Below are 26997 nucleotides of genomic sequence, written 5' to 3' on the forward strand. Positions count from 1 at the left end.
GAAATTTAAAATAGATGCATGGCAGTCAGTGAAGTGGAATGCCATTAATAATGCACCCTGAAAGAAACATGAGCACTTACCTGTGAGTACGTAGTCATAGTGGTTGACATTGTTCAGTTTAAGCCCTTCGTACAGTTCATGGAGCTCATCTGAATTTAACACCTGGCCCTTCCAGTGAGCATAACCTGGAAAAGGAAAGCCAACTGGTTTATCAAAGCCCCATTTTATATTTAGGATCACATATTATACGTGCAGGAATTGGCTCCCCTTTCACCTCCAAAAATAGTGTTGCGGTCAAAAATTAGACAGGTGAGTTGTTAACAGAACAATTACATTCTCAGCAGTCTCTTAACTTTCTGAAAAGGAACTGTTTGTTACAGGGGCCATCCTGACCACTCTAGAGACTCAAGTCCCACATGAATCAGCAAAGCAGGTAATGCACAAGCAGAGAATGCAAGCTTTCCCCTCTATAGCCTTCACCAACCAGCCCTGACCTGGAGGTCAGAGGTTAGTTTTAGTTTTCTTAGATTATGAATATAACTTATTTTATTTCATATTATACCAATGCAACCTGACAGCACCCAGACTGCTTGATAACAGACGTATTAGTGGAGAATAAACGCTGCACATTGCAGCCACTCAGAATTTAGCATGCGCGTGGGCACACACACACACACAATATGTGCTAGGCCCCCTTTCCACTATAATGCAGTGAGGATAAGAGGTTCTCCATATAGTTTAGCAAACAGGCTTATGTGCTTTAGTCTATCAGATCACAGCTATACGAAAGTCATACAGTGAGCAACTACTCCACTCCACCCCACATCAGATAAAATACCCTTCGTTTGGTACGTGTTAGGATATTCCTTCACCGTAGGATTTCAGCTATGACAGTGTTCCATTACAAGTCACTTTATTTCAAGTAGTAGGATGCTCTTCTCAGTGACAGTGCGTCTGTATTTTGGAATGACCCAGTGGGTTCAGTAGGGCTTCAGGAACAACTATTATGAGCAAAGAAATAACTTTCCATGCACTCTTATCTCCAGAAAGGTCTAAGAGTTATAAGTATGTATTTGAGGCTTGGCTCAGCACCCATATCCGTCAATGGAAAGAGTTCAGTTGACTTCAGTGGACACCGATTCAGGCCTTTGGGATCTTTAAGGCAGCCTGTACCCAGTATACAATGTCTATATGGCCTGGAACCTGTCTACAGAAGAAGCTGCCTCTCTGTACTGTCACAGAGCCCTCCCTCCCAAGCTGCAGCCCCACTTTCATACAAGAGATGGTGCGGCCTCCAGAGAATTCTGTGAGGGTCCCACCGCTTGCACACTTCCTCCTGCCTTAGTCCGAACCTGCAGACCTACCAAGCTCATCATCTTATTGGGACTACGGAGTGCAGAATACTACTTGAGGCACCTTCCCCTGCCCTGCCCTCAAAGGAGAAAGGATTTTTTAAAAAAATTTTGCTGTAGGGGTTAATTAAATTTGCTCTGGCTTTTCTTTTTTATTCCAATTTCTGTTACCAGGATAGTCACCAAGGGTGGTCACTGCGTGACATAGGTACCTTTTTGTGTTTTTGCTTCTATAAACCCAAATACACTCAGCGGGTGAACAGCTGCATTCTGTTTGTCTCCTCCTCTTACACATTCCAACCTCAAAAAATATTACTTCCAGCCAGCTGGCTGAAGGACAGTCACTCGATCCCCTGGCACTCTCTCAGTTAAATGTTGGGTTTGGGCAGAAGTGAACAAAATGAGGGTGTGGTTCTGCTCTAAGTAGTGACTAAATAAAAACAGCAAAGTCAGATGCCCTAATTAAGCAAAGTGCCTAAGCACATGCCTAACTTTAAGCAGGAGTCGTACACTGAAGTCAAGTACCTCAAATACCTTGCTCAATCAGGGCCTTACTCAACAAATCAGCTCCCTGTGTTTGTTGGGAGTCATATCGGATGATGGCTTTAGTGATTCAAGAATATTCTGCTTTTTTACTCCAGTTAGCTCTGCAGAGCCAACCCAGGTATGTAAGAATGAGCTGTGCAGTGTGTTTCATTTTGCATATCAACAGAACTGTTTACCAAGTTCTAATCAGGTACACCTGTGTAAACCCAGATAGCACCAGGGTAGCACAGCTGTCACCAAGAGTCTAATTTGGTCAGCAAAACCTTGGTTACTGGCAGTGATGGCCAAAGTTGAAAGAACCCACTATGACCCTTACAGCCCAGGCTGAGTTTGCAGGGCTGGCGGCCAGAGAAAGAACAAACATCTTTTTACTTGTAAACTGAGTACATCCTATACAACAAAAAAAAAAATCAATCACCCAAAAGACAGACATTATGCCATTTGTACAGTTACTTTTCAGGACAGAATTCAGGCTGCAGCTCCTGCCACAATGGAGCACAACTGAAAGCTGTATATATGGGGGTAGAGCCTCCAGTGAAGTGCAGCTGTAGAGCTGGCTTATCTAACCCTGGGAGGATTGTAACACTATTGTAACACAATCCTCAGTTAGCACAGAGGTACCTACACTAGCCCTCTCCCTGCTGCCTGTGCAGAGGGTATAGCTCGAGCAGGAGGATCTTGGCCAAGGTTCCCCTCTACCACCTGGATCTCAGATTGCAGTTTTGGCCCTTGGGGGCCACTGGTTGCCACCATAAGTCAGAAGAGAAATCAGGCTGCTTTAGTTTACATCTAGGGACCAGCTTTGTACAGCCATCCCATGATTTAGGGATTATGCCTCCTGAGCTCCTCTCATGCCACATGATCCTATGCTTCAGGTGAGGATTTGATCTATGGACTGAAACACTATATACTGAAGGGGTCTGATATTAGTAGAGTTATAAAAGGGAACAAAATAGAATTCTGTATGTGCAGCCAAAAAGATACAGGATGCTGTTGTGATGTCCAGTTTTGGCAACAGCTGCTACGCTACTACTGAGCTTGTGCACAAGCCCATAGACTCTGGTCTGCAGAAGGGTCAGGAGACAAAGTGCTGCTCATCTGGGATGTGACTGAAGGGAGGCTACTGGCCTCAGCCTTTTTTAGCAGAGCATGACATTTAAAAAAAAAAAAAAAAAAAGCACTCACGCCTTAGGAGCAATCCTGGAAAGAGACACAAGCTTTTCCTCTGAAGAAAGAGAATCTAGGAAAAAAAGCCAACTCCCTCAATGAAATAAAATAATAAGCTGTTAAATAGCCATGTGAACTGAGAATTTGGTCTGAAGAGGCAGCACCTGCAGGGACAAGAGTAAAAAGACTAGCACCACGTGCAAGACAAACCACAGAGGGGCTACCACCACCATCCACCTAGCCAGGTTTGGACCAAGAAGCTAGCTAATGCTTTTTAAAAACACAGACTTAACGTATCTTAACTAATATTTTTAAACACCAGTACTGACAGGTGTAAGGCTACGGCTGATTCTTGCTTCTTTCTCCCCCTCAGCAAGGCCCCTTTAAGGACTCATCCAGTCCAAAAGAAACTCAAGACAGACCCAACAAGTGGTCCTATTTATTTACTCTTCTGGTTACATATTGGTCCTCCAGTCTCTCACCCGACAGTCCAAAATAACAGCATCTTTGAGACACTAAACACAAACTTACATAGTGTCAACAGGGCACAGCCCCCCCTTTTCTGAGTGTCTGTCAGTCTCTCTCCTGCTTCTTGGGCAGGGTCTCTCCTAAGCCTCCCTGCCTGGGGTGCTTTCTCCTGCTTTTGTCAGGCTTCCTGGCACCCCCAATTACTTTCTCCATCAGCCACATCCTGCCGTTTCCTGTTGCCTTTTATATTAAAACAACTGATTCAACCCAGGAGTGGCTCATCCTGTAATCAGGGCCAGCACAGTCCCTGGCTCTCCAGCTCATGAGGCAAGATGCCCTATTACAACAGGGTTTCAACATCTCTAAGAATGGATTAGCTGCTCATGGGAGGCAGGGGACAGGGAAACCTAGGTTTGCCCACAACCAGCTAACACATTTTAAAGTTACCAAACCCTGCACACACTAGTTACATTTTTAAACAGGACTATATTCCCCAATCTAGTCTAAAGATGCCCTTAGTGCAATTCTTCAATCAACCCTGTATTCAGTGCACTGCATATCGTATCCGTTTGGAAAACTCAGAGTCCTGGCTGAGGAAGTTGTGCTGATATCACCCTGACCACAAAATTTGATATAAGTGACATTGTGACCCAAAGCTCAGGGTGCAAAATAGTGACCTTTTAATATGCCAATTCAAAAGGAAACTGTCAAATGGGCATAAGAATTTGTGTATGGTACATTCAAAATTAAGGGCCTATCTGAAACAAGTTGCTACAAGAAAACTGATTAAAACAATGTGTCTCGTCAGTCTCATTCAGGATTGGTTGCTAACTCCTATAGTCCATGGAGCAGATACTGTCATATCTGCTTGGTCCTTGTGGCAGAGATAATTTGCACTATATGCATGTGTTGGATCATATTAAAGAACTTCTGTATTAAAATCACAAATGAGTTTGATTCCTCATAGTTTAAATTCCAGGGTATTACTAATTAAGAGGTCTCTTGGTTTTTGGTGCTGTTTCTCTCCCTCTATGTGTGAAACTTGCAAGCTGCTAATTGTGTTAGTACATTCTAAGACAGAGTCTGTTCTCAAAGCAATTCACAGAGAGAGAGACTCAAAGCAATACTCTAACAACAGAAACAGCACCCAGAGACTCCCCGCCCTTTTGTTGTATTAACAATTGTGATTAAAATAGAGACAGAGGATGTACGTGGATGGATGCTTGGTGTGGATAATAACTGAATGATCAGGGAGGTGCCAGCCTAAGAATCCAGTGTCCATCGGCTGAAGAAGGCGTCAAGTGGAAATAACCAGAGGACCCCCGGAGGGCAGACTGGAATCCACCCAACAGCCTCAAGAATGGGAGAACCAAAGAACAAGATAACATCTAGCAGCACGGAGCCATCAGGAATGTGCTATCTGCTGATTGATTCAGCAATAGCATGATGAAGCAATTCCCATAGACTGGCATAGGAAGAAATTCCTCTAAAAATAGACTCTAAAAAGTGAGAACTTTGGGGGTCTGATTCTGCAAACCAACTTCCAGGAGCATCAGATGAGCATCTGACAAGGCCCTGCTCCCTCCTCATGTCCAGGCCACCTGGCCAGTGGCTTGGCATGAGCAACTCTAAGGCTGGTAACTATGATAACAACCTTGCAGAACCTGTGTGTGTGTGTGTTTGTATGAATGAATGTGTGAATAAATATGAGATTGAATGGAATGTTATAGCTATAACTAAGTGCTTACTATGATTCTTTCCGTATTCACAATAAATGTGGTATTTTTCCCTTTAATAAGATCCTGCTGGTTTTTATGTTATTGGTATAACACATGCTTTGGACAGACCTGGTGCTTCGAGCAGGTAAAGTGATGAAGAGTTGCAGAGCTAAGCAAAATTACTCTGTGGCTTTCTGATCTGCTACCTCAGGGAAAAGGAATTTTTTTCTGTCCATGTATTTCATCATGGCAATCAGGGTCTCCCTTGACCAGCCAGAAGGCCATTTCACGCTAGGGCAACTGAAGGCACAGATTTAGAATTAGATTTCATGCCTCATAAGGTTGGGATAATCAACTCATGGCAATCATTACCCCTATTATTGTTTCATTAACTATATTGAATATGTGGTGAACTGTAAAAGAAAGCAAAACCATTTATTTGTGTACATGCTGTAGTTCATCCACACACATGCCATAGCCCTACCATGACATAATATTTATATTTTGGCACTTAGCAATAAGAAAGTTCAAGATTGCACATTACTTGACTATTTATGCACTTTATATAAAAGGGAGCCAAGGAAGCTTAGATAATAAACAATTTGTACTTAGAAAAATGACTGCACAACACTAGGGCAGAATGCACTACACTGAGAACATCGGGGGGTGCTGGGTCAGCAGTGACTGGGTCAGTGTACTAACCTTTTATCTTTGTAAGCCAAATTCAATACCTGGCTTACATTCTCCAGAAAGGAAAACATGAGCCCTTTCATCCTATTTTCCTGTTGTTAATGTTACAAAACCACCACACAATTTTGCTTAATTAGAAGTCTCTGCTCAAGTCAAACCCAGGACTGGAACAGCAGAACATTTGCAGAGCTGTTTGGGGAAGTTTGCAGTACACTTCTCCAAATGGTATCCAGCTCAAGCCAATGGTATAAGTCTCTCTCATTCATGAACACTACATTCACTTTCAAGTTTTAGGGGTTTTCTTAAATGTAAAAGCAAAGTGCTTTTATAGCCTTTCCTTTCATCTGGATGTGATTTCTTTTTGAAACTCCTTATATTCCAGATTTATTTTTAAGGCATAGAGGTATCTTGGTGTGTGACATCTCTTGACGTTCAGTCCCCTATCATGATGTGTAAAGTCATGCCTCTCCAAGGAAGGGACCAGGTTAACCCATCTGGATTAAAAAGGGACTGTGCCTGTGAAGCTTTCGAACATTTTTTCTTCTGGTCTTTTCCCCTCCACCACTCTTTTTCTTCTTTAAAAACTTATTTATAAACTTGGGAATTGCATTATAACTCAAAACCAAACCATACCACACCCCACACCCTTCGGGGAGAACACAGTTTTTTCAGGGAAAAGACAGTTATAAATATATATGTCTTGCAAAGAGACATGTGAGTCTCTGACGTTTTTCCCCTTCTTTCCACCCCATCCCACTCAACACACATTATTCTGAAGCCTGAGTTTCTCCTCTAATGCTCCCCAAAATTGTACTGAGTGGCTTGAGTGAAAGCAAGAATCTTTAAAAAGCCTCTAAGGAGGAAAGAAGATCTTGTGTTTATGACACATGGCAGGCAGGAGGTCTGAGTTTATTCCCAGCTCTGACACATAATTCATCAGGGAATTCTGTTGAGTCACTTAGGGCTCATCTACACAGCGAGTTATTGCGCAGCAAGCCAGGCTGTGAATGTTCAGCACACCTGTTAGCCACACAATAACATCCCGTGTGGACACTGCTACAGCGCAGCGAAAGTCCCGGAGCGTGGTTTAGTGACTATGCTTTCAAACACCAGCACGCAAAGCCACACTCTGGGGTTTTCAGTATGCTGTTGGACACTACTGCGCGGCAAGCAGACGTGCAGCAGTTTCACACCCTGGCTTGCCACACTATAATTCACAGTGTACACCCGGCCCAAAACTCTAGCACAGAGTTTCTCAGTCTGTAGCTGCATACGTGGAGGGATGCTGTGACACAGGGGAGAAAAAGATGGGCAAGGCACTATCATAATTTTCACAGACCCCCCCAGCTACCAAGAAAACCACAGAGCCTAACTCCCTTACTATGGAAGTCAAAAGTTCCTTGCTTTTAAAATACAGGCCATTTCTCTGGAACAGTTTCAGGCATGGGATTCAGAATGACAAAAAAAAACACATTCCGTATATTCTGCCAACTAATCTGCCAATCACTTCTAGAAAGGAAAGCAGCATACAAGGATTTTTTTTGAAAATGCTAAATAAAGCCCTCCAAACTAGATTTGCACTCTTACACGGGGCGGGGGTTGTTGGACCAAACAATTAAAAAAGAAAAGAAAAAAGAGAGAGTATCTTTGTAAGCCGTGTGACAGTTTCTTTTATGCGTGTATGAAGCACAATGTCGTTTGGAGGTGAGTCACTTCCTGTAACCATACAGTAACTACTCCTCACCAGGCAACATGGCAAACTGCTTCCTGGGGTTTTTGATTAAAAACACTGCCTTGCATTTCAGGATCGCCAGAGACTATAGAAAGCTGCATTTTCTGAGCCGTAGTCGGCAATGATCATCTTTTGTTGTAGTGATTGAAAACAAGAACAAAAATGGCAAGGATGATTTAGAAGATCAGACCCATTAGTTGATAACAAAAGACAAAATACAAAGAGAGCTAACAAGACCAAGTCTTAAAAGAAAAGGAAAGGAAAGGGTGGGAGAAAAAAGAGTGAGAGGGACTGAAAGAACACAGGATCCAAAATGTCACAGTGGACTTTCCCCCCTTTTACATATATAAATCTCTCTCTCTCCCCTCTGGGATGTAGCATTCCCTTATAACTTTACAAAAAAGCAGCTGAATGTCAGCTCTTCAACAGAAGTTCAGCCATTTGCCTTTCTCACAACAGTGCAACTGAATGGACTCTCGTAAGATCTTTGCCTTTAAGAAAAGGCAACGCTGATCTTCCTCACTTCATTCAGTGCAACATTTGACTCTGGAAAATTGCTACAATATAAAAATAGTAATCTAACTTGGCAATCAGCGCTGCTTTCCCCACAACAACAACAAAGGCTGTGTGCACTTGGTTATTTGCATTTGTCTGTGTGCACATATTAGTTGACCAGACAGCAAATGTGAAAAATCAGGACAGGGGGTGGGGGGTAACAGGAGCCTATATAAGAAAAAGACCCCAAAATCGGGACTGTCCGTATAAAATCAGGACATCTGGTCACCCTAGCACATATATAGATGCATGGCTCCAACACCAGAAGGCATATTAAAAGAACTCAACATTTATTTTTTTAATAATCTCATGATTCTAAAGGCAGTTTCATCATTTTGAGCTCTTGGGATTGTCAGTACTTTGCCCTTTTAGAAAAAAGAATCACTAATTTGTTGCTCCTCCCACCATCACCAGTAGCTGCCAAACCTCCCACGTGGCCAACCCCCACTCCGCTGGCAAACCTTTCCAAATCCCTTGGTGACACGGTTAAAAAAACGAATATCCCTGTGTCCATTTCAAGAATCTGATCATCCTATTGATAATTTAATATGGTGGCCCTCAGAACAGCTTCCCTTTAACTTTATGGGCTAATTAAAATCTCTGACTCTCTTAACACTGCATAAAATTAATTTATTCTTGAAACAAAAGCAGTAAAAAAAAACCTAGATGAAATCCCCATCAATTATAAACATTTAGGTACCTATTGCAAGCAAATCTGTGACCACCTACATTTCTGGAACTTACAACAATTTTATCAAGTTATCAAAATACTGAAAAACATTATTGCACCAAAAGCGTGAAAGGAATTTAAATCAGCTCTACGGCTTTTGGACTCTAGCAATGTGAGAGCACTCTTGTACTGGTCAAAGGCAACCAGCCAACTAAGCAGCTTTTAGTCAGGGCCAAGTGTATGTCAAAGAAATGTTCTCTATGTTTAATTATTACTCTCTCCACGGCTTCCCCAGATGACCGGCATACTTTGGCTTCCTAAATGTCCTTGGGACATTCTTTCATCATCCTGACCTTGCGCCAAAGAGTGAACTCTTGGCTCCACTGAAGTCTATGGCAAAACTCCGCAGGACTTAACGAGGCCAGGATTTCACTCAATGCTTCCTAGCAACTTGACTTATCCTTCCCGAAATCAATGGATTACACAAGGTAAGAGAGCAGAATTTGGACCAGGGTCAAGATTTAATGAGAGAGACATGTTTCAGTGCTTCCTCTTGGAATTTCATTGGCAGTTAGTTGAGAGCACTAATTCTTGTTGCTCTAGAAGCCTTCTGCACATTGCTTCTAGCAGTGTTAAAAATATCCCAACTCATGCAATCTTTTGAAAGATGTTAAAACTAGGGCTGTCGATTAATCGCAGTTGTCAAGGTTCCTTCCCCACTCTGAACTCTAGGGTACAGATGTGGGGACCTGCATGGAAGACCCCCTAAGCTTATTCTCACCAGTTTAGGTTAAAAACTTCCCCAAGGTACAAACTTTGCCTTGTCCTTGAACCGTATGCTGCCGCCACCAAGCGTTTTAAACAAAGAACAGGGAAAGAGCCCACTTGAAGATGTCTTCCCCCAAAATATCCCCCCAAGCCCTACACCCCCTTTCCTGGGGAAGGCTTGATAAGAATCCTCACCAATTTGCATAGGTGAACACAGACTCAAACCCTTGGATCTTAGGAGCAATGAAAAATCTATCAGAATTTTAATTAAAGAAAAGGTAAAAGAATCACCATAAAATCAGGATGATAAATACCTTACAGGGTAATCAGATTCAAAACATAGAGAATCCCTCTAGGCAAAACCTTAAGTTACAAAAAGACACAAAACCAGGAATATACATTCCATCCAGCACAGCTTATTCTACCAGCCATTGACAGCCGTTAAACAAAAGGAAATCTAACGCCTTTCTAGCTAGATTACTTACTAATTTAACAGGAGTTGTAAGGCTGCATTCCTGATCTGTTCCTGGCAAAAGCATCACACAGACAGACAAACCCTTTGTCCCCCGTCCCCCCCACCGCCCCTCCAGATTTGAAAGCATCTTGTCCCCTCATTGGTCATTCTGGGTCAGGTGCCAGCGAGGTTATCTTAGCTTCTTAACCCTTTACAGATGAAAGGGTTTTGCCTCTGGCCAGGAGGGATTTTATAACACTGTATACAGAAAGGTGGTTACCCTTCCCTTTATATTTATGACAGCAGTTAACTCATGCAATTAACTAAAAAAAATTAATAGCAATTAATTGCACTGTTAAACATAGAATCCCAATTGAAATTTATTAAATATTTTGGATGTTTTTCTACATTTTCAAACATATTGATTTCTATTACAACGCAGAATACGAAGTGTACAGTGTTCACTTTATATTATTATTTTTATTACAAATATTTTCACTGTAAAAATGATAAACAAAAGAAACCGTATTTTTCAGTTCACCTCATACAAGTACTGTAGTGCAATCTCTTTATCGTGAAAGTGTAATTTACAAATGTAGATTTTTTTGTTAAATAACTGGATGCAAAAATAAAACAATGTAAAACTTCAGAGCCTACAAGTCCACTCAATCCTACTTCTTGTTCAGCCAATCGTTAACACAAACAAGTTTGTTTACATTGACGGGAGATAATGCTGCCTGCTTCTTATTTACAATGTCACCTGAAAGTGAGAACAGGCATTCGCATGGCACTTTTGTAGCCGTCATTGTAAGGTATTTACATGCCAGATATGCTAAACATTCGCATGCCCCTTCGTGCTTCGGCCACCATTCCAGAGGACATGCTTCCATGCTCGTTAAAAAAATAATGCGTTAATTACATTTGTGACTGAACTCCTTTGGGGGAAATTGTATGTCTCCTGTTCTGTTTTACCTGCATTCTACCATATGTTTCATATGATAGCCGTCTCGGATGATGACGCAGTACATGTTTGTTTTAAGAACACTTTCACAGCAGATTTGACAAAACACAAAGAAATGTGAGATTTCTAAAAATAGCTACAACACTCGCCCCGAGTTTTAAGAATCTGAAGTGCTTTCCAAAATCTGAGAGGGACGAGGTGTGGAGCATGCTTTCAGAAGTCTTAAAAGAGCGACACTCCGATGCGAAAACTACAGAACCCGAACCACCAAAAAAGAAAATCAACCTTCTACTGGTGGCATCTGATTCAAATGAACATGTGTCGGTCCACACTGCTTTGGATCGTTATTGAGCATAACCCGTCATCAGCATGGACGCATGACCTCGGGAACGGTGGCTGAAGCATGAAGGGACATATGAATCTTTTGCGCATCTGGCACATAAATATCTCGTGATACTGACTACAACAGTGCCATTCATACGCCTGTTCTCACTTTCAGGTGACATTGTAAACAAGAAGTGGGCAGCATTATCTCCTGCAAATTGTAACCAAACTTGTTTGTGTGAGTGATTGACTGAAGTAGGACTGAGTGGACTGGAGGCTCTAAAGTTTTACATTGTTTTATTTTTGAATGCAGTTATTTTTTGTACATAATTCTATATTTGTAAGTTCAACTTCCACGATAAAGAGATTGCACTACGGTACTTGTATTAGGTGAATTGAAAAATACTATTTCTTTGGTTTTTTACAGTGCAAATATTTGTAATCAAAAATAAATATTAAGTGAGCACTGTACACTTTGTATTCTGTGTTGTAACAGAAATCAATATATTTGAAAATGTAGAAAATATCAAAAAATATTTAAATAAATGGTATTCTATTATTGTTTAACAGCGCGATTAATTGTGATTACTTATTTGAATTGCTTGACAGCCCTAGTTGAAACAGATAACTTTCTAAAAAAAAGCTAAGAATTCTCTTTGTCCATACTTTATACGCTCTTAAATGCTCTGATACCACCTGCATTCGGTAGGGATTTTTCTACTAAATTATGCACGACAAAGCATAAAGAAAGGGAAACCTAAAGAGCCAGTGTTGCCAGCTCTCACAATTGTTATAGCAAGTCTCACAATACTGGTGTCTCTCTTCAAGCCCCAGTGACTGGAATCATTAGATTATGCAAGAATCTAAACTTTCATGTTTAAAAAGTTTCTAGCCCTCATGGATGCACAGAAAAGCTTGAAAATGTGACAAAAATGCAACCAAAAGGCTCACCAACCAGAAAGCAAATATGAACCCAAACTGTAGTACTTTAAAAAATAATACACGACTTTAAGCCACACGTATTTTGGGGGGTCAGACTCAGGGTATTCGAAGTTTGAAGTTAGCAATAATGGAGTATTGACAAAAGAGGCAAGTGACTCACTGTACAAGTGTCACTGCCTCCACTCTCAGACACCCTGGGATGGCGAAGCAGTATACGTGCTCTATTTCACTGCCTAATGTCTTATATTGACATGATATCTCTCCTTATGCGGTTTTATTTCTTCTAAATTGGCTAAGAAAAAAAAATCCACCCTCCATGAAGCAGCAGAATGGAACGCATTACATTTAAGCTATGTCTACATTTAAAAACCTGCAGTTGTAGCACTTCCGTGTAGCCATTTGCTGCAGCAACAAGACGGGTTCTCCCGTCGCCCTTGCAAATCCACCTCCCTGAGAGGCAGTAGCTAGGTCAATGGATGAATTCTTCTGTCAACCTAGCACTGTTTACACAGGGATTTAGGTCCGCTTAACTACGTGGCTCAGGGGTGCAGGCTTTTCACACCTCAGAGACATAGCTCTGCAGACGTAACTTTTCACTTGAGAGCAGCCTTTAGATTTAGGCCTTTATTCAAAGCCTATTGAATTCAACGGGCTTTGGCTCAAGCCTTGAACGCTGTTGTCCTGTCTTGAATCCAAAAGGAGGAGATCACTGAATGACTGATCTTCTTTCCAATAACATGCAATCAGGCTGAATGAGTGTTTGGTAGGCCTAAAGTCACCACAGTGGATGCACAATAGTACTTCAAGAGTATGCGTGCGTATTTACCTGTGTGGTTTGAAAACTGGACAGAATTCACAGGATCAACTTCAAATCCCAGAACCTGCAACACAGAATAAAGGAACACTATTATTATTATTAAAACAGAACTTTCCTCAGAATGCCACTCAGATCATAAAATGGAAGGCAAAGGGTTACCATGGTCTGTTACACATTTAGAAGCTTCGAGTGTGATTTACAGTAAGAGCTGAGTAACCAGTGGTAAACATACAGTACTTTAGTAGAGGAAGGGGCATGGAGACACACACACACAGTGGACCCACCAGAAGAGTGGAGCTCCATATCTGAAAGAGAAGATCTGCCTGGAGGCCAGCAGGCAGAAGCTAGTAGAGCAGCACTCGTAGGGTCTGAAGTAAGGTCTTGTCCAGGCAATGCCACTTCTACAATTCAAGGGGCCAAATGAACATAAAATCAGAGGGGGATAATGGAGGGTGTGTGGGGGCGGGGGGGGGGGCAGTTCTCATGGTTCTGAAAAAAAAAAAAAAAACCTTTTCACAGATTTCAAGGGCAGACAGGACTTCTGTGATCATCTAGTCTGATCTACTGTATAGCACAGGCCATAGAACTTCCCCCAAATAGTTTCTGGTTTGTACTAGAGCAAATCTTTAAAAAATAAATAAGTCCAATCTGGCAATTTTTAAATCAAGTGACGGAGAATCACCACAAACCTTGGTAAAATGTTCCAATGGTCAGTTACCCTCTCTATTAAAAATCTATACCTTATTTCCAGTCTGAATGGGTCTACCCTCAATTTCCAGCCATTGGATTTTGTTAGACTGAAGGGCTAGATTCTGCTTCTTCTGGCGTTTGCAGTGCTTGCTGACCCACCCAACAGCAGTTTCATCAGCACAATGAAGGGCCCGAAGGCCACCATGAAATCTAGTCAGTTGAGATTTGTCGATAGCAAGCGCCATGGACTGACAGAGACCACAGTGACAAAGTAGGTCGTTGGGCAGACCCCAAGGGCTAGACTGAAATATTTGTTCCTCATACAGGTACCTAGATTGTAATCAATAGACCTCTTAACGTTCTCTTTCTAAGCAGATTGAGCTCCTTGAGTCTATCACTATAAGGCATGTTTTCTAAGCCTCTAATCATTCTCACGGCTCTTCTCTGAACCCTCTCCAATTTATCAATGCTCTTCTTGAATTGTGGGCATCAGAACTGGACACAGTATTCCAGCAGCAGTCGCACCAGTGCCAAATACAGAGATTGAATAACCTGTTTACTTTTACTCAAGATTTCCCTATTTATATCCAAGGATCACAAATTCCCCTATTTATATCACCTATCTATATCCAAGGATCACATTAGTCCTTTTGGCCATAGCATTGCTCTGGGAGCTCACATTCAGCTGATTATCCACCATGATCCCCAAATCTTTTCCAGGGTCTTTTCAGGCAGGTGGGTGAACACAAACACTGTTTGCCCCCAGATTTAGATTTCACAAGCTTTTATGAAACTCAAGACCATGAGAAATTATTATTTTTGAGATTTTATTTTGGTGGCAAAGTGTTAATTCAATGGAGGCATCTTAATAAAAAAACCCCCCAAACAAATAAATTTCCTTTGCAATATTTGCAATTCAAATATGTTCTGACTGCCTAAGGTGGGGGGGGAGGGGAGGGAAGCGCAAAGTAAACATTTATTTCCTCCCCCACCTCCCAGTTAAAAATAATCTATTGTGTTATTACTTAAAAAGACAAGGCTGGGGAGGTGGGGGGGGGGGGGAATCAGTGAAGATTTTTAACTTTGCACTGTCCATTTACTAGAAAGAGATAGCAATAACTATATTTTTTAATCTGGTGTTCAAGTCATGCTACAGTTTGATCCACCACTAAAAAAAAATCTAATACAAATCTGACAACACATTGACATTTAGTATTTGTTTTCACATCCTCTTTGCTATGGATAAAATTTCTCCTCAGAAGAAGAGCTGCTATATATGGCTCTGTGAGTCATGGGAGACAACAGTAATGATGCAGAAATAATCGTGCATGATCCATTTTCAGGCAGTTTGCTAGAGGGTTAACTGAAGCTTTTGCCAGTCACACTCTTCACGGGGAGACACATTGTTTCTTTGTCATCAACAGCGTAATACCCTCATGCAAATCAAGACCATGTGAGCAAGTCGTGCCAGCAATAAGACTATCTTAAACCCATACACACACACACACACACAAAACTGGCAGCAGGCCTGGAGCAACAAGAGGCTGGCGGAATCTGCTGCAGATGATGTTCCCTCCTCCCCTCAGATACTGTGCAGCTATAGTTTTACAGACCATGTTAGACTTCACATGGGTTCTCAGAATTGGTCTCGTACAAAAAGGCAGGTGTCAGTTAGCAACTACAGGAAAAAAAGAATCCAATAATAATGCTAGACAGAAAGGTGGGTTACTGTACACTGGTTTGATTAAAAGTAGTGTCAGGTACTACACCTGCCCCAGAGTCAGTTTGTGGTTTTTTAGCTATGTATTTTTGTCTCCAATGTGTGCATCTCTCACACATCAACACACAACACAGGAAACGGACTATAAAACAAAGTGTTATTAAATGTACAGAGTAAACAAACTAAAAATAGATACAGAAAGTTCCCTAATTTCTGTCAGATATCATTATTTGGACCACCCAAGGTAACAGCAGATAAATATTGTACAGGAATGCAAGATTTAAGAGAGGACCTGTGTAACACAGATAGGCCAAGGCAGGTATTAATACCTCTGCGCCTGACCATCTTCTCCATATTTCCCCAGCGGGGGTCAGCTGTGGTCTCTGCTGAAAGAGAAGAACTAGCTGATTGTCATGGTTACTGCGAGATGTTTGCACAGAAAACAATTTTTGAGTTTAGTGTAACATGTGCACTAGTATGCTCCAGATCTGTTGGGAGTGAAACCTACCACCTTAGAAGGGGAAATCTGGGCGCTGACCCAATCAACGTGAGAACAATGAACATCTGTGGAGAAAGCCTATGTTTACTGTCTAGACTAGATACAGGGCCGAAATTTACAGAGAAAAAATGAACCCCAGGATGTCCAGAAGATTGTTACACTCATGTCCTGCGCCCTAAGCAGGGTGAAAACTGCTAGTCTGCAGGAGGAAAGAGCAGGGCTCATGGAGCCCGGAATGGAGCACCTGCGTTACCAGCAGCCAGTGGGTGAGGAGCATTTCCCCTGGTGGGCACAGAGAGGGCTCCCTCCCGTTGTAAGCCGGTGGTACCAATTCACCTCAGACACCCCTGAACAGCATCACAGCCTGTCTCTCACTGGAGCTGGAGGTATTATTTCAATCTTAAGAAGACATATCCATGCTAGCGCTGTGCTAGCATGCTAAAAATGGAAGTGTAACTATACCGGTGAAAGGTGCAGGAGGGGCTAGCTGTCCAAGCACAATCCCATCTGAGATCCTAGGTACATACTTGGGTGTCGAGCCCCTCCTGCTGCACACACCGCTGTGGCTACGCTACCGTTTTTAGCATGCTAGCTCGATCAGATGTAGTGCAGGTATGTCTCTGCCAGCTGGAAATGACACTCTCCAGCGCCAGCCTAGGCATACTCTCACGCTTCTGGGTTCAGCACTTCTCATCAGAACCTGCTCTGTGTTAACAACAAAAGGCATCAGCAACTAGTGTTTTAGAGAGAGAAAGAGAAGGCACTAGCTCTCCTGGGGAAACAGAGCAATGGCTTTTCAGTGACGGAGCTGCAATTCAGACAGAGCCAGAAGCTGGTTAGTTTCAGTATGGTCATTACTGTCAGGCAGGATAAATAGTATTGTCCCCACCCCCGACAACATATAATGAAGTTCAACCTAGTTTGTCATGACTTCTAACTTGTCTTTCAGGGCTTTGTCCAAACTATTATTTAAAGAATGGTGTTAGCCTGCATTAGCTAATGCAGGCTAACATTACGCCTTTAAACCCTACTCTAGACAAGGCCAAGATGAGTACTAGGACTTAACTAATATTATGTTCCTATAGCGTTATGTTCCTATGTACGCATTCAGAGAGCACAGAACTATGTAGCAATGATTCATCTGAAACAATAAAACATTGCTACTCTGTTTAGAACAAGTTCTTTTTATAGAGACTCCCACCGGTACTAAAGATGTTACTCCTAGATCGGAGCAGAAAATGAGGCTCAAGAAAACGTCTCGCTACTACTCTGAACACAAATTCAGCTTAAAGTTTGAACATGAGACTTATGAAATTGGATCCATATGGCAGTTTCACACAGTTTAATCAAGGAAGAAAGTATTCAAGCTGGTAACTTTGTTATGGTTCACTGAAGCAGACAGAAACTAAAAGACTCTGCTTGACAAATATGGCACAGGCCACTCAAGTGCCACCCTGTCAATTGCCTAGTGGGGTTCCTGCAGTGTGATAAATGCCCTGAATATTTTACCTGTGACACAAATGGCTTTTTCCATTGCCTCCTGAACTTTGCTAGACATCACTTTGCTACAAGCAGCACCAAAAAAAGTAGATATTAATAAACCATACACTATTTATATAACACAAATTATACACTGCCAGACTCACTGCTGAATGCAGCTCACTGCTGAATGCAGCAACAATACACAGCGATTTCTTCAGAAACCAGTTAAGAAGACTACTGTATCCAATTGGAAACGTGGAGGTTGGGGAACATTCACATGGGACCCAAGTTTAGATCTTAAGACCATGTCTTTGTATTTGTTCTACAATGCACCTTTTGATGTATGTATAAACAAATAATTTAAATAGAATACAGTGAGCCAGCTTGGAATGTTGCCCACATTAGATCTAATAAGTCCTGAAACACTTTCCAACCTGGGGCTAGATTCACTACTAAAGGCACAGTGAATTTTAGGTTACTACTTTCCTATGCCAACCTCTGCTTGGGGTAGGGGTGTTACATGCACATGACCCTGCCCCATTTCCTCCGGCGAGATTGCTGCCCTTAGTTTGGAACGTGGATTATCGCTGGGGCTCCACAGGAGCAGGTCCTGCAAAGACTGTTGGAGGAATGCACAGAATAATTTTATCTCCCAGTTGCCCTGGCCCTACCCTCTTCCAGGTTAGCATCATCTGCCCTTTGGACTGCAGTGGCCCTCTACACCCCCTTTGGCAGGGGGAAGTTCATGGATTCTGCCTCCTCTCCCCACCCCTAGCTACCTCTCTGCCTTGGACATACTCCACCAATAGAATCATAGATCCTGGGTGAATCTAAGCCAAACCCAGTTTGTGTTTGGGGGTGGGAGATAATTCAGTTAATCCCAAAATAGAGACTGCAAGGTGTCCTCAGACTAGGCTCAATTCAAGCAGAGTTCTTCTGAAGAGCGAAATGAAGGCTGCTCACATTCATCTCATACAATATAACTGACCGCTACAGAAATCTTGGTCAGAGGAACTAGAGGTGTTTATTAAAACAAATCTCTGAAGAGTCGAATGCTACCATAGACAGATGAGTCTGATAAGCAGAAGACATGACTGGCGGATCCCTACTATCTCCTTCAGCTAACTTTTGAAAAACTAAATAAAAACCTTCACGCTCATTGGATCAGGATACAATAAAAATATGACCAACTATGAAACATGGGATACAACTTTACAAATGAGTTCAACTTAGCTTTAAACCTTCCCCCACAAAGACAGAAGGGAAAGAGACTGACACTGTCCTGCTCTGCCTGCAATGCAGAGGTCACTATCCTGGACTGGGGGTGGGAATGTGAGTCACCCATGGAGAAATGGACATTTAAAAGATACTTGAAGGACTTTTACTAACAAAGTTTGCCTTTTTTTTTTTAAAAAAAGAGACTGATAGCCTATCTTTCCTGACCACAAACAGGAAAGCAGAAGCTTAACTGAACTTCAGATGCAACCATCCTCCAAAACTTCAGGTTAGACTATGACCCTAGATCAGGATCCTAGTATCTATAGTGAACCAGTCTAAAACTCTACATCCAATAATACCTCTGAGGTTTGATATCCAGATCTGTACTGCACAGCTCTGGCTCATGTCTAAATGAAAATTTATTGTTTTTGTCTATGGTGTTTAAGTGTTCTTGGGATAATTATCATTTTGTTTAAAATTTGCTTTTTCCTCTCCCCCCAGAAGGTATTCAAGTTATATATTTCTGTTATTGATGCAGGATATTTCTTCACCCCAGCTCCACCATTCCCAATGGAGAACAACCAGCTTAAAATCACCCCTTGTTTGAGAAAGTTTGCCCAGTTGTTGTTAAGATTAGCACCTATGCTTAGTAGAAATGGAAGATTTAGAAAAAATATTTTTATCATGTTCAGTTTAATTTGTGTTGTTGTTGTGACCCTAGGCACCCCTGTATTCATACCCTACACACAACTGCTATGGAATATGTACAAAATATGCCTTGTGAGGCATCTTTTGAAAAATACCACCACATTGGTGAATATCACTGTGAAATGCATGGGGCAATACTGTGTATGGAATTAGGGATACTCACTGATATTATACTTTAAAGTCTGTGACTAAAAGGTCTTTAAACTAGGCATGTCAGCAGGAACTGATAAGCAAGTTCTCTGAAGACAAAGAAAAGAGACCAAAACCTCCAACCCAGTGTGGCAAAGTTCAATGGTTATTCATTTGTTTTGAGGTTGCAGGAAGAACATTTAGCTTGTAAAATGGCAGCAGAAAGCACAACATTGGAACACACCAGGAGACACCTTAATCAAAATAGAGTTAGCCTCCGAAGAGAGACAGGAGACCAAACTGACCATTGAAACAAAGGCAGATCTTGAGATATAAGGACACACAGAAAGAGTCTGAATTATCCTTCATCTGAGGAGTCAAGGAAAACCAGTAGCTTGGACTATGTGGGGATAGTCAGCCAGCTCTTGCTGGGAAAGGAAGACTGGTGAGGAAACTACCTTGAACAAAAACTGAATCTTGCTAAGTTAATTCTTAGCCATTAGAAAGTATATTTGTCCTTTTGTTTGTGTGTAACCATTTCCATCTTTATTTCTTCCACACAGTATCACTTAACCCAGGGGTGGCCAACCTGAGCCTGAGAAGGAGCCAGAATTTAGAGATGAACATTGCCAAAGAGCCATAGTAATACGTTGTCAGCCCCCAATCAGCTCCCCCACCCCACTCCCAGCGCCTCCCCTTCCCTCCCAATCAGCTGTTCATGGCATGCAGGAGGCTCTGGGGGGTGGGGGGAAGGGGTGAGGAGCGAGGGCACTGCAGGCTCAGGGGAGAGGACAGGAAGGGGTGGACTGGGGGCAGGGCCCACGGCAGAGCCAGGGGTTGAGCAGCGAGCACCCCCTGGCACATTGGAAAGTTGGCGCCTGTAGCTCCAGCCCCAGAGTTGGTGCCTATACAAGGAGCCGCATATTAACTTCTGAAGAGCCACATGTGGCTCCGGAGCCACAGGTCGGCCATCCCTTACTTAACCCATGTCCTTGTGTTAACAAACTTGTTTTATTCTTATTATCAATCAACTCAGTGCTGTGTTTGAGGGAAGGATGTGTTTACCCCAGTTAAATTAATAAGCTGTCATGTATTGAATCTTTAACAGAGCAGGAAACTTAATGCCTTCTGTGAATGCACAGTGATATGGGCTGTGCATTGCAGAGACAGAGCTCTGAAGAGCTCAGGGGCTGGAGTTCAATGATTGTTACCTGCTACGCAAGTTTCGGGCTGGGAGAGCCTTGAGGAGTTTGCCAGTGAGGAAGACAGACTGCGGTGGCAAAGAGCTGACGCACAGTCTAACCTCCAGCAAAGTTCACTCTTGCTGACAGTGGCTCACAGCTCTCAGTATCCCCAGCAGAGTGTTACATTAGGCAATTTCACTTTGCCCGTTTGGGTGGTGTATACACAACAAAAGGGGAGAGAGACACATTTTCAAATACAGGAAAATGTAACTAACACTCCCGAAATTAGCAGGGGACTTAGAGGCAGATGTAATACCTGAAATTTACTCATTTTTTTGAAGTTGCATATACTTTGAGTTGATATCACTGTATGCAACATTACACCATGCTCCTGAGACAGATAAGGGATGCAAAATTTTAAACCCCTAATACTAATATTTCCTAGTTGAAAGTTAACAGTTTGAGACAAAAAACCTTTAGCTCTGAAGATTAGTTCTGCATGAAAAGTAAGTTCCCATTAATAGTTCTGTAATGTACTGTTTAGGATAAAGTATATGTTTATTCTAAGGAATGCTGAAAGCTATTCCTGTACTTGCTTTTGTGTAAAACAATTATTTCTTTCTTTTTTTTTTTTTTTTTTACTGTTGTTCCTCTAAAAATAAAAGTGTAAAGTTAGCTTGCTACAGGGCATGGAAGCAACATTTAATTTCCACTCTAAAGAGGTGTTCATCAAGCAACAAATCTGTTAAACTCAAACTCCATCCAGTTTAGAAAAAAGAAGCACTGGCAATTGCATTAGGTTCTAAACTGCACTGAACTTAGGGCTGCCAATTTTGGTTGGACGTATTTCCTGGAGGTTTCATCACATGAGAATCTTTAATTTAAGATTAATCTTTAATTCCTGGAGACTCCAGGACAATCCTGAAGGTCTGACAACCCTAAATGAACTAGTTTTGCCTGCTACTTCTTATTTGTATTACCATAGCACTGAGATGCACCTATATATGCACCTCATGGACCAGGACGCCACTGTGCTAGGCGCTGTATAAGCACAGAACGAAAAGATGGTGTGTTTAAAAGACAGCATGCTGTGCTTCATCACTAGAAACAAGTCGAGTGAACTATTTGTAATGTCTAATAGATATAGATTGCCAGACAAGAAAACCATGGCTTTTAGTGGTTGTAAAACTGCAAGTATAAAGTTACATAATATATCTGTATTTGCCTCCAATTCAAAAGATTTCTGAACACCACAACAAAAATTACGGGTGTGGCCAACCTACTTTTAATACCTACTAACTTCATTCATTTTGCTCGAAGAGATAATATGCTTGCACAAATTTAACTATAAAACCTGCCATGACAGTTAAACAGGTATATTGATAGAATCTTATGGAAAAAAGGATCTAGTTTTGTTAGAGTGAAATTCAGTTAAATACAGTTTTCTTTTCAGATGCCCTTTTGTCTTCTGTAGCTAGGACAATGCAGCATCTTGCCCTCTCTGTGGGTCTTGTGTTCCTGAAGCCAGCTGGCATTTTAATGTGTGGTTCAGATAAATATAAATGCTGTGCAGATATGCAGTAATGCAACCCAAGCCATTGTAAGGCTGAGGCAAAAAGATCTGAAGCAATGAGATGAAACGAGGAGGAAGGAGAGCAGAGGAGCAGGAAGGTAGAGTTGAGGAAGAAAAGAAAAATGATCTTGGAAAAAAGAAGGTAAATTGGATACAGGATTTTTCCTTCTCTCTGAATGAAGACTGAATATTTATTGTTATTCCTTGTGGCGGGGTGGCTACCCTGTTCCTAAAATAGAAGGGGTTAAAAGCAGCCCTGGAGAGGGCTATGGCTGGGGATGGCTGACTGGGAAGCAGCTGCAGCTAGGCCACACCCCAAATAGGCCCCAGCTGGCCTGTATAAAAAGGCTGTGAGCCAGCAGCCCAAGGAGGTTCTCTCCAGTCTTGGAGGGAGCAGGGTCTGGCTGTCTGCAGAAAGGGTACTGGGAGTGAAGCAGGGCTGGGGAAAGGCCAGGGGAGCTCCAGGCTGGCAACTTCCCAGGCTGCAGGGCCTGGTCCTAGGCCCACAGAGGTACTGGGTAGTAGAGGAAGCCAGCTGGTCCAAACCCCCTCTTGCCTATGAGGAGTGGCTTTTACACTGCAGTCTGCCCCAGGGAGTGGGGGCTTGATGATGACTGGCAATAGCCCAGACTGAGACAAGGTGAGGATTAGAGGGTTGGGGGTTCCCCAGAGGTGGAGTGTGGGGGTATTGCCAGGGGGCAGCACCCCAGATAAAAGGGCACCAGGGTCTGGGAGGGACACAGGGCCAGGGGACAGCAAGACGCCAGCTGGCAGAGGGCGTTCTCTGCTGGAAAGAGCTAATTCCCTGACGACTAGCAGGAGGTGCCACAGGAGTGAGTCATCATGCTGCTACATTCCTGTATTTCGGCCTGGGACATGAAACTTTATTGATATTTGCAAGGGAGAGGTGTGATATGCTTCTATATAGATGTTTTCAGTTTACCTACAATACAGTTTAGAACTTCCTGTAATCATGAGACTAATGTGAACTTTTTATTTGCACGTTAATGAGATTTAATGAAAGTGTTTAAATGAACTCAACAAGTGGGAGTAACTTGAGAATTACGGACCAAATCTTGCACTCTTTACTTTGTTCCAGTTTGTGGATGTCAGTGGGTGTTTTACCTGAGTAATGAATGCAGGATTCAGCCTTGGGTGACTACTTACATTCCTAGGAACAAAAGAGGACCATTCCATGACAAATAAGAGAACAAAGCTTACTTTGAAAGGATATCACTCCATTATGTTCTTCCTGGTATGAAGTTATTCATCTGAGTCATAATGTATAATCCTCTGCAAGGTGACTCGAAAAAAATACTTTAAGGGATCCAGAAGTCTTTAAAAGCTCCCTGTTGAATATGTGCTACAGGACATTAGACACAAAATAAAGGACATCCTTTGGAATACAGAATGGGTAATTATCCTAATTTGGCTTTATAGAAGATTCTTCTTGAGTGTTGCCATTCTATTGCCTTAAAAAAATTCACTCCTAGGAAATTCCCTGAAGGCCTAGTAAAGAAGAGGTGTGGGTTAGCCTAAAGACTGCAGAGAGCACTTTGAAGTTGAAAGGTACCTAACCACTGCAACCACACTTCTAACTTCACACTTAGATTTGACCCTAGATTGGGGCACACGCTTTGAAAATCTGGCTCTGTAACTTGTGCGTTCATCTCTTTCAAAAGATTTGTCCTGAAGGCAGCCACCGTATGAGGAGATGCTAAGGAGAAAGAAAGTTACTGCTACCTCTAGAACAGAGGTGGGCAAACTACAGCCTGCAGGACTAGCCTCCCAGCTGGGGAGGCTAGCCCCTGGCCCCTCCCCCGCTGTCCCCTCTCCCCCACAGCCTCAGCGCATTGTGCCGCCAGCACTCTGGCCCGCCGCTCCTGCCAGGCAGCACGGGTGGCGTGGTTGGCTCCAGGGGGGCTGCAAGCTCCTACTGCTCTGAGCAGCAGAGTAAGGGGGAGAGGGGAGGTTGGCTAAGGGGCAGGGAGCTGTCAGATGGGGTGGAGGTTCTGGGGAGGGTATTCAGGGGATGGGAGTGTAGATAGGGGTTGGGGGGGCAGTTAGGGGATGGGGAACAGGGAGGATTGGATAGGGGTGGGGGTCGGGGGGGGTTGGGGTGGTCAGGGGACAAGGAGTAGGGAGTGGTTGGATGGGTCAGGGGTTCTGAGGGGGGCAGTCAGGGGACAAGGAGCAGGGGGGGTTGGAGGGATCAGGGGTTCTGAGAGGGGCAGGAAGTGGGAGGGGGTGGATAGGGGGCAGGGGCCAGGCTGTTTGGAGAGGCACAGCCTTCCCTACCTGGCCCTCCACACAGTCTCTCAACACTGATGTGGCCCTCGGGCCAAAAGGTTTGCCCACCCCAGCTCTAGAAGACGATAAACTTTTAGATTCTAGTTTTGAAATGAATCTCTCTAATATTTTGGCTACTTTGCTTTCTCTTTCCCCAGAAATAAGTGCAGCATGTTATTTTATTAAATTTTTCATTTTTAACTTTTTCTACTGTATAACAAAATTCTCATTTTAGAACAGTTTACAAAGCTGCGATGACATTGTTATATTTAAGGGGGAACAAACCATCAGGTTACTGTCATTCAGACTGGAAGAGGGTTACAGATTGACAACACAACATTTACTGCTACTTTTCCCTAAGAGCAAAGGGACAGTGGGTTAACATGGACCTTCTCATTAGGCCAAAGATATCCATGAACAGCCTAGAACAGGGGTTTTCAAGCTTTTTGTTTCTGAGACACCTCCGCCCCCAACATGCAATAAAAACTCCACAGCCCAGCTGTGTCACAACAACTGTTTTTCTACCTATAAAAGCCAGGGCCAACATTAAGGAGTAGGAAGCAGGGCAGTTGCTTGGGCCCCCACATCACAGGGGGCACTGCAAAGTTAAGTTGTTCAGGCTTCAGTTTTGGGTGGTGGAGCTCAGGGTCCTGGGCTGCAGTCCCTTGCTGTGCGGCTTTGGCTTTCTACCCTGGCCCCTAGAGAGTCTAATACCCTCCATGCTTGGCAGCCCCACAGTGGGTCCCAGGCCCCTGTTTGAGAACCACTGGCCTAGAAGGCACTGTGGTTTAGTGGATTGAAGAGTAAGCCAAGGATTTAAATCTCCTCTCTACCATGGATTTGTTTTATGATCTTAAGCAAGTCACTTCAGCCAAAGTTTAAATAATTTGGGTGGCCTTAATTTCAGATGCCTAATTTAGGACACCTTGGGCTGATTTGCAAAAAGACTGCACGCACATAGCTCCTATCACCTTCACTTTGAGCCAATGGTCAGGCTTATCTTCACTGCAGAAGTAACACAGGTGTTGCCCCTAATCCGGTTCCTGTCTACCCACAATCCCTCTCACCTGAATTTGGCAGTGCTTTAAATCCAGGCTACCGAGTGTGGCCGATAGCCCTGGTGCTGCTGTCACTTGGCTGGTAACCTGCCCACTTTGCAGTCAGGCTGCAGGCTCAGACAGTCCTCCAGTGCCTTCCCACAATCCCCCCTGCCCATGTGCCCAGAAGGATAGACAGGTTCTCCCACAATTCACTGGAAAATAGAGTGGTTTAGTTTATTGCAGCAGAAAAAATCATGGGATACACTTCCCAAAAGTGCTAGTGCCTCACAGGGGTGAGTAAAACACAAGTGAGACCCCAGTAATTTGAATATGGCTGCTCACACGGAGGCAAGGTTAACCAGGCTGCTGATCACCAGAATCACCTCAGCAGTGAAGAAAGAATCCTTAATAGGAGGGAGAGGGATGCAGAACAGCCCAAGTGCCACTTGGTTTTGTTTTGTTTTGATTTGTTTAAGTGAGGGAGCAGCATGGCTGGGCCACTACAGTTAACATGATTTGGGGGAAGGGGAGGGAGAGGGAGAGGGAATAGATCAGCCCAGGTGTGGGAGGAAGAGCCTGAGTGCCTGAAGACTTCTTGTATACCTAGAAGAGGAGCAAGGACAGCCACAGTTGAGCCCAGCAGAGTGGGAGTTAACTAATTCTGCTTGTTCCAAAGTCAGTTGATAGAGCAGAATTTTTTGGGAGGTAGGTAATGTTATACCACTCATAGGGGACAGGACTGATTTAAACATGCATGGACTGGGGGGAAGCAAATTATATTTTCACCCAGGGCTAGTAAATTTAGCACTTGAGAGACAGTGTCAAAATTTCCAAGCCCTACAACTAGCCCCTGTACGTGGAAGTGAAATATACTGCTAAGCAAAGAAATGGAAAAAGAGGCAAAGCATGGCAACCCAATCCAGCATCCAGACACTTACTACTGGCAATAAGGCATCTAAATACCCCCTCTGTTCATTTAATTACCTGTCCGAATACCAGGGGCTCCCTAACTATAGTACAGAATTATTCAGACTGAGGGCTGCAAGTGGCTCTTTAATGTGTCTCCCACAGCTCTTTGCAGAACATGATATTAAAGCAATGTGTGATTTTAATTATTAAGCAATCTAAGTTATTAACCAATCAGGATGCTTTTACTATGTTATTAGCCAATTGAAGAATACTTGGTCAGTCATTTTGCTGTGAGAATAATTCTAGATATATAGAAATAGAAAATGAAACAATGAATTCACACTATTGTGGCTCTTTTGAGTAATGTTTATCGCTAATTTGGCTCCTGAACC

The 26997-nt window shown here is 42.9% G+C and overlaps 1 protein-coding gene across 1 annotated transcript in view; it reads right to left on the minus strand.

Moving 5' to 3' along the window:
- Nucleotides 1-26997, minus strand: part of PDXK (pyridoxal kinase) — a 76191-nt gene that overhangs the window by 19627 nt on the left and 29567 nt on the right. Inside the window, exons 2-3 of the mRNA XM_073359264.2 lie at nucleotides 13174-13228; nucleotides 81-185 (exon numbers count right to left, since the gene is read on the minus strand). Of these exons, the coding sequence (XP_073215365.1) occupies nucleotides 81-185; nucleotides 13174-13228 (160 nt within the window). The remainder of the gene's footprint in view (nucleotides 1-80; nucleotides 186-13173; nucleotides 13229-26997) is intronic.

Source organism: Lepidochelys kempii, chromosome 1 (assembly GCF_965140285.1).
Source record: "Lepidochelys kempii isolate rLepKem1 chromosome 1, rLepKem1.hap1, whole genome shotgun sequence".
NCBI lineage: Eukaryota > Metazoa > Chordata > Testudines > Cheloniidae > Lepidochelys > Lepidochelys kempii.